The following is an 8978-nucleotide window of genomic DNA, read 5'->3' on the forward strand; positions in this document are numbered from 1 at the left end:
TGCTAAGCTAAGCTAACCTGTTGACTGTTGCTTCATATTCTCGGCAAAGACGTGAGAGTGGAATCAATCAATCTTCTCATTTAATTCTCCTCCACAAATAATATAAGCATATTTCTGAAACCATTTAACAGTTCTTTTAAGGACAATAATATCAACAATTATTACTTGATAAGAGTTCTATGCTATAGATAAAAGTTATTGATAATCATTTCTCACCTTCCTCAGACGTACGCAGCAGAACCATGAGGCTGTCATGTCCCTGTAACTCATTGAAGAAAGGGCGCATCTTGACTTCGTACTCTGTATTGCTGTGCAGATCTACTAAGATGGCACTATGGTCAGATGTGGCCTCCACATCCTGGACCAACCAGGAGCTGCCAATAGTACGATAAAATATACGATAACCCTGAACGTAGCGAGACTGAAGGGCAACCTGAAAAAAGTTGGCAAGACAAAAAAAAAAAAAACATCAGTATAACATTTACATCAGTAATCAAAAGCAGAACCAGCTGTGTTTGAACTTAGCTAATCTGTTTGTGTCACGTAATGTTTGGAGGAGTTTTTGAAGTTAATGTTCAGAGATTAGCGTGTCCTCCGCACACTGCAAGCCGACTTTGAAAAGTTGATTTTTTCATAAACCAAGTATTCAACTCACAGTCCATGAAATCCTGGCGCTGGTAGAAGACAAAACCACAGGCTTCTGCAGGTAGACAGACACCTCTCCCAACTCTCTCTGAACCTGTCTGTGGTCCACACCCTGTTCTGTAGGACTCCCGTCTGAAACAACAAACACATCCACTCAATCCAGGCCAAAAAACAGCTGAATAGCAGCTACTTAGCTGAATAAAAAAAAAGAAAAGCTTTTTGATGAAATTCAACATTGCTCAGGGCGGAAGAGCATCACACTGAGAAAGCAATTAGTTTTGAGACTGCACATGAAAAAGCTACTTTTTCTAAACCATGGCACATTATCTTGGCTGCCAGCCTTACATTCAATATCTCAAATTTCTTGCTTTAAAAATATAAACTGAAATCAAGATTGTACTCCAAGTCTTACATTATTAAACGTTTTTTTGCTTATGTCACTCACCCTGCGTCCTGACGGGCTCGGAGATGGGGCTGGGGTCGCTGAGGCCATAAGAGTTGACTGCTCGGACAATAAAGAGATAAACAGTGTTGGGGAAGAGTCCAATAACTGTGTGCCTCTCGTGCTTCACGTGGTCCGCCACCGTTTGCCAGGTGCTGCCCACTGATTGGCTGAGGGGAAAAAAAGAGATTTTGTCTAAGAAAAGATTTAATTATCTCAAAATCTAAATGTATTTCTTGTGATCACGGTTTAACTACACCAACATCGTGATAAAACGAGACACACTTGAAGGTTAAGATCTTAATCAGGAGGATGTTTCCTGCCTTTAAAGAAGGCTGATTATTTAACATACAGCAAGCAGGCAGTTTTTAAAGTACATTTAATTTTAAATAGGCAAATGTGCTGCCTTCTGTGTGAGAATGTAATATTAACTCCTGCTACCTTGAGAGCAGAGCTTCATTATCATGTCATCTTGAGATAACAAGGTAATGGCTATGATCCCAACTCCTGGCCCATTCCTGATCGCCTGATAGTACCAAATGGATTAAGGTGAAACAGGCAACTGGGATTAGGGCTGCAGATTATTTTCAGTTTTCGGTAATGTGTGTTTTTTTGTCAGAAAATGGTGAAAAATGCCAATCACATTTTCCCAGAGCACAAGGAAACAGTCAACCAAGGGTCTTATATATATTTATATTAAATTTTCATGTCAATTCAGTTCAATTCAGTAAACAGTTACTTGATCAATTTATCATTTCAGCATTGGTTGGGATCTTAAAGCAAGACATTTACATTTTGGGACTCGTTTTCTTGCTGAGAGTTAAAGGAGATGATTGATATGCATGTCCTTATAATATGAAGCTATACTAGCACCAGCAATTTAGCTTAGCTTAGCATAATGACTGGAAACAGGGGGAAACTGTCAACTGTCAACTAGCTCTGTCAAATGGTAAAATGGTACAAAATTCACATCACAAAAGCTCACTAATAAACAAGTCATATCTTGTCTGTTTAATTTGTACAAAAATTGAAGAGTAAAAATGACAATTTGGGGTTTCCCCTAGTCTTTATGCTCAGCTAAGGTCACCATCTCCTGGCTGTACAGTACTTTCATATTTAACAGACAGATATGAGAGTGGTATCGATCCTCTCATCTAATTTTCAGCAAAAAAACAAACAAACAGCATTTGAACAATTCCTTTAATGACGCAGACAATGTCAGAAATTTAAAGCCAGTCATCTATTGACATTGCCATGGCTCTTAAAAGCGAATAACTAAATGAGTGAACAAATGCATCAGCTGCTTCAGCTTGGATCCACAAGTTTCTGTGCATTTAAAAACACATCTCTGCTCTCAGCAGACAGACCAATGACAAGTTTTATTCCCTCTTTTTATTGCAGCAGGTTATAATGACGGTTTCTGAATGGGTCCAGCGGGGAAACAACAGCCCGATGATGTGCAGGGAAGGGGACTATCAAACAGCATGAGCGCAATTTAACATTTTCCTCAACTCTGTGGAGGAGAAAATGGCGAGGTAATTACAACAAGCAGGCCACAGCATTTTCCTATCATCAATGGTTTCTCCTCTGCCACCTTAAACTACAGCAGCTGCTTTTACATAAATCCATCAAGATTTCTCTTCTTTTAAATCAGAAATATAAGTATAGCTATGTGTTGTCCACAAGAAGGAATACTAGAACAGAAAAATATACATTTGTACTCCTTTCTTTGTTCCTGCTGATGCCTGAAAACAAACACTTCCAAACAATTTGTTGGTGGTGAAGCGTGCAACAGTGAGTGGATCTTCATCACCAGCTCTGCGTGCCAGTCTGCCACACTGAGCTTTTCTTTACACACAGAACTAACTGGACTTGTGTGTGCGTGTGTGTGTGTTTGTGTCTGCACCCTCTCTCCTGTCTCTGTAATGAATGAACTCTTCAACTGGGCTACAGCAGCCCCTCCTTCAGTTGCCCCAGGACAGGACAGAGCTGCTGAGCTGACCACTGCAGTAATTGTCTCCTCTTTCACTCACTGTCTGTCTCACTAAATCCTCTGGTTGGTTGTTAGGAGCTGCTATAGCTCTCCTCGGGATGCCACAGCTAAATACTGATGCAGTGAGTGTCACGGTTTCACTTCAGGACGTCGCTTAACATGACTGTCTCCACCCCAGGCAGAGAGGAGTCATTCCCGAACTCTAATGACTCTAAATTAAGAAGACTTCATTATCCGGGACTAGTCTAAATACTAACGGAATAACACAGAACCATAGAGAGTGTGGATATAGTTAGAATAGCTACAGTACACACCCTTTTTAAATAGTTACAGTACACTTCCTTTCTTAAGAAGAGACTATCAGAGAGTGATAAAAGTAAAATGAGGGTGAATAAATAATTTTAATGAGGCATTCCACCAATTTCACATCTAAAAGACAATTTCACAGTCTAGTAGTACTACATAACCTCTGAAAACGGTTGTATGTTGTCTTGTGTCGCTCACCTGAGAAAATTCAAGTGACAGTGTGTTCACCAGAACTGATGTTATAACATGCTTGAGTCATATTTCTCCACACTTTATAGAAAGGAATGTATGTCATTATATTAAATATAATAAAATATATTATTATTATTATTATTATTATTATTATATTCTGGTCTCAGCCAAAGTAGCTAACACGGTTTACATAAGTACAAAATGCAACTTTTACAAGTTACTCTTAGAAGTGATTTAGAAAATGTTGTTGTTATGTAACTTATAAAATATATATAGATAGATATAGATATAGATATATATATATATATATATAGACACTTATATTTTATGAGCTGCTGTTGTGGCTGCATAAGTACAATGTACAAGTAACCTGTAAATACTAGAGTTAGACCAAATTAAATCACCATATCATCCAAACTTGTATTACTCTTTGGTAGGCGTACCTCCGTTGGATAAAGAAATGGGCAGCCCGCACCCATAAAAAGAAAGAAAAGTGATGCCTATTATTATTATTATAATGATATTGTGTTATCACATGAACCAATCTTAGCGAGCTAGCTAGCAGGCTAACATATAGGCAGCAGGGTTAGGGTTAGCACTTTTTCAGGTTAGAGAAACAGCCCATTAAAAGTCCTTGGTGTTCATGACCTGAAGTCAGTGGCTTTGTAACAGCTAACCCAAGGATCTATTTGATTAGTGTTTTACTTGCAACCTTGTCAGGAATGGTCATGTATCAATATAGATTATAACTATCATTATTAATCCTCCCAACTCTGATTGATGAAATTATTGATAAACAACCAGTGAATGACTCAAATACATGTACATACTATACATTTTGTATACTGTTATTAATGATCAACTCTATGTGTATATTCTTGTTTTAACTCAATCTGTATGTTTTTATTTTATGTGTACTGGGTGTTTTTACTTGTGTGCCATGTCAAAGGCAAATATCCATTTCTTTGTGACGGACAATAAACATTTTCTGAATCTGCTGCTGACATTTAATAGCTGGTATGCTGTTTTAACCAGGCAACCATATTAGAGAAATGTCAGCATTTAATGATATGCAGAGTGCTGATCAGAATAAAATTCTTTGTTAAGTAGGAGCTTAGCTACAAACTAAAAGTCACTCAAATTAACTCAAATCAGTGTTTTCAGCCTTGAAAAATGACTGAAAATGGTTCTCACAAACCTACTTTGACAGTCATGGGTGTCACTACATACCTGAAGGCCTCGATAATGTAGGAGGTGACAGCGGCGCCGCCTTCATGAGGGTTGGACTGCCAGGTAAGGGTGACGGTGTTTTTGGTCACCTCCGTCACTACAGGCTTCTGTGGAGGCCCTGGAAGCTGGATGAACTCAGAAGCTCTGGATATCGAAGACACTCCGTCTTCTGTCACACAAACAGGTAACAGATTCTGATCAACATTTTGCCTGAAACCGGAGTGGATCTTTGTCCTATTATCGGCGCAGACCACTGGCAGTGTGTAGTCAGAGGTGTAGCATGAGAGTGACAGAGTGTGAAGTGTAACAGAGAGACAGAGCGTGAGTGTGAGTGGTGTTAGTACCTCTGACAGTCAACATCCCACTCCAGCTTGACTCCCCTGTGGCGCTGGATACAACGCATGTGTACATCCCAGAGTCTGCGTCCTGTTAAACAGAAGCCAACATTTGAGACCAAAAAAAAGCTAGGGGGACAAGCAAGCAGTTTTTAATTTTTGGAGGATGGTTAGGATATATTTGGATGATGGGAAGAATGTTTAGATCGACAAATCTACGGCAAAATCCAGTTTTTATTCATTATATTTTCAATTTGATTGTATAATGTAGCCACAGCAACATATTGCTTACATGTTTATGGATCATAATATAACATATATAACAATATAAGTCCATATAATGTAAGTAATTTCCTATTAACCTCCAATCCAATATGTTTTCAGCATGTAATTTAAAACTAATCATGGAGAAAATGAGAATGTCCTTGAAATAACGACTCAGTCTGAACACAATGAATTATTCTAATTATTCTTAATTATACATTATTAATTTATTATTGGAAATGTATAGATCTATATTATGTACTGCATGTTTGCCTTTAGACTTTGTGCATGTTCAGCTGACCAGCTGTGCATTTGAAAGATGTTCTATGTTATATATAATTTTGCTCTTGTACCAAGTGAATTTCTATTTTCCCAATTACTGGTACTAAATTACATACAGGGTTCCTTCCATTTGCATGGAAATCATTTGGAAATTACAGATCTGTAAAACAAAGGGTTAAACCTGCAGTATTTAATTTTTTGGCCACTTGGGGACAGTGGAAAACAAGGTGTAGACAATGGTGAGAAATTATCACCTCATTAAGTTAATATGGCAAACAGTTGCTTACACATAAAGAATTTACAATTTATCATTTGGAGTCGTGTTGGAGGCCACCTGTTAAATGTAAGTCAAATTCTCTCCTCTAGCTCTGTTTTTGGTCTGTACCAACTCCTGAGGGAAATATATGGCTATATTTAGCTGCTAAATGCTCCACTATGTTCACCAGCTAGTCACTAACTTTCCCTGACAGCTGCTGATGAGAGCAGTGAGAACGAACAAAACTGGAATATTGCGACCCATAAAACCCAAACAACGAGATGACAGACACCAAAAAGCTGTGTAGAAGTGAGGGGAATAGCAGTGTCAGGTGATAATTCTCTGCGGCTTTGTAGCAGCTTTACATAAAGGATCTGAATACTTTGCTGTCTGCCATCATCAGTTCATCATTCAAAAATAATCCATGCATACCTAAAATATGACATTTTCATTCAACAGTCTACCTGCTCTCCTGTTAACATTATAAACTGTATACTGTGTATGTCTGCATGCTTCACTGACAATCTTGGTGTTCACTCCAGCCCTGTGCTGGCTGAGAGCCAGTCTGCTGGAACTTATCATCAGACCATATGAGATCATCCACCGCAGTGTTGACCTCTGACTGACAGACAGCACAGCGTGTGGTGCAGGTGAACTTCTTTAGATGACTCCAACTACTGCTAAAATATTGATGCCGGGTAGGGGCATCAGCAGGGTAAATATTTTTAGTCCCTCACTCGTCATCTCCATTTCCCCTCTGTCTTTTTTCCCTTGTCATCCCCCTTGATGCCACACTAATGCATCTCTTCTGTTCCATTGAGCACATTGGCATGGCAGATTTCCCCCGCCTCAGTGGTGCACTGGACCAAAACTTAATTCTCCAAGTTTGCTGAGCACCACAGTCACAGAAACAGGATGAGAAAGGAAGTGAATAAGCATAGTCCGGGAAGGAGGTTTAATTAAAAGCCGGTTAGATGATTAATCATCTATCGCCAGTCAATTAAGGGAAATGATGCTGCTTTTGCTCTGTCCTGCGTGCACTCACTGACCTCCAGGTGGGGTGATGGCACAAAGGGGCGACTGACTGTGCTTCCATCAAAGCAGAACACATTCGCATTTACAAACAAGCGCCTTCATTAACATTACAATTACACACCGCATGAGCACATAATTGCGCTGGAGAGACATGCCCTGCCTTAGAGAGATTGGTCTTTGAAACTCAGCCTCAACCTTAATTCTACAAACAAAAACAGAATTTATAATGGAAAAGGGAGAAGAAATATGTTGGCACGTGGGCTGCAGTGAAAGTGAAACAAGGTCAGAGATCAGGCAGGAATGTTTACAGTATTCTATGCAGTTTTTTTGTCATTTATGTGAGTCACACAGTCAATTTTTCTTTCAGTTTAAAAGCAAACGCCTTTCAAAACTCATCCTTTTCATGCCCTTTCCAATAAATGACACTCACTTAACACAAACCCACACACACACACACACACACAAACACACACACACCTTTATGTCTGTGATTTGCAAAGTGCCATTCTCCATCAAGATCATTCGCAGTTTATTTCCCTGAAGTCTCTCTCCATCCTTCTCCCATGAAATCTTGACTGAGGGCCCTCCGATCACACGGCAGTGCAGCTGCGCCGTCGCACCCTGGGATACAGTCTGATTGGCTGGGCCTTGGCGAATAATCGGGGGGACACGACCTGAAGGACCTACCATTTTTTTTGGGAGAGAAAAGGCAGAACATAATGTTAGGGGGTTTCATCTGTCTTCTGATTAGCTATACAGTGAAGATAAACATATTTGGAAGAAAATAATAAATAATAATAAAGTTGCCAGCCGTTAGAGCACAAAGGGTGAAAATACTTTAGATGCTTAGTAGGCAGAAAATTGTAGGCTGCATAAAGAGAAGGAAAATAGCTTAAATCTGCTGCTTACAAGCTGCCTGAGGAAGAACATTAAGTCTGAAATGCATTGCTCATCCAGCATGGGGTCTCTAACTGTGTTCTTTCTTTGCCTTTATGAGCCTTATTGTTATGCGCCTACTTAGTAATTAATATGTTTTCTCCTCATTAGCTGATATTGCAGAATAAAGCACAGACCTCCCCCCAGATTAAAAAAGAGTGACTGTGCGGAATGTGTGGACCTGTGTGTTGAAGTCTCACCTCCCTCCACCTCCAGCAGAGCCTTCGTCAAAACACTTCCTGCTACACTGATGGCCTGGCAGATGTAGAAACCAGAGTCTTCAGGGTGGACGTCAGTGATAGTCAGCTCTCCGCCCATGGAAACAGAGTACCGACCAGACTGTGATGGCGGCTGGCCGGGGAACAACAACATCTAAACACAAAAAACAGACAAGCCAATCAGAAAATAAATATTGGACTACATTGTGTCTGTGCTGTAATAAATCAGTTAATCATTTATTCTATGAAAAAACTGGCCCATGGTGGCATCTCCAAATTGCTTCAATTTGCAATCTAAAGATATTCACAGAGAAAAAACTAATATATTATTATTTATTATTGAGAACAACCAATTAATAAAACAATGAATCAATTCAAATGCATTACCAGCTATGTTCTTGTGTTGTTGGACTAATTATTAACACTTAATTGACTAACAATAGTTTAGATTACTGATTAGTCTCTGTATTAGGCTGATTTATTCTGTTTATTTATATACAGTGATTATTTTATGTCTATAAAATGTCTGAAAATAGTTAAATCACAATGTCCCAGAGCCCAAAGTGGCTTTTTGTCAAACAGTTCAAAACTCAAAGATCCCAAAGTCAACTTACTAGCACAGAAGACAAAGAAAAACAGCAAAAATTAACATTTGAGGAGCTGGCAAATGATTAACTGATTATCAAAATTGATGCAGATTGTTAAACTAATTCATTACGTGATTATCTGTTCCATTTCTTCACATTTTAGATGTTTATATACATTAAACCCTCTAGGGCACATCCTATTAAACAGAGTCTACAGCCAGCAGCTCTGTAAGACTACCAAACTAATTAAATGCTAA

The 8978-nt window shown here is 39.0% G+C and overlaps 1 protein-coding gene across 1 annotated transcript in view; it reads right to left on the reverse strand.

Moving 5' to 3' along the window:
• zgc:77784 (uncharacterized protein LOC402947 homolog) overlaps positions 1 to 8978 on the reverse strand; it is a 53942-nt gene that overhangs the window by 13647 nt on the left and 31317 nt on the right. The window contains exons 8-14 of the mRNA XM_035679424.1: positions 8117 to 8288; positions 7458 to 7663; positions 5153 to 5234; positions 4809 to 4977; positions 1091 to 1257; positions 656 to 777; positions 217 to 433 (exon numbers count right to left, since the gene is read on the reverse strand). Coding sequence (XP_035535317.1) covers positions 217 to 433; positions 656 to 777; positions 1091 to 1257; positions 4809 to 4977; positions 5153 to 5234; positions 7458 to 7663; positions 8117 to 8288 — 1135 coding nt within the window. The remainder of the gene's footprint in view (positions 1 to 216; positions 434 to 655; positions 778 to 1090; positions 1258 to 4808; positions 4978 to 5152; positions 5235 to 7457; positions 7664 to 8116; positions 8289 to 8978) is intronic.

Source organism: Morone saxatilis, unplaced genomic scaffold (genome assembly GCF_004916995.1).
Source record: "Morone saxatilis isolate NCDOM2014 unplaced genomic scaffold, NCSU_SB_2.0 Contig8, whole genome shotgun sequence".
Taxonomy (NCBI): Eukaryota; Metazoa; Chordata; class Actinopteri; family Moronidae; genus Morone; species Morone saxatilis.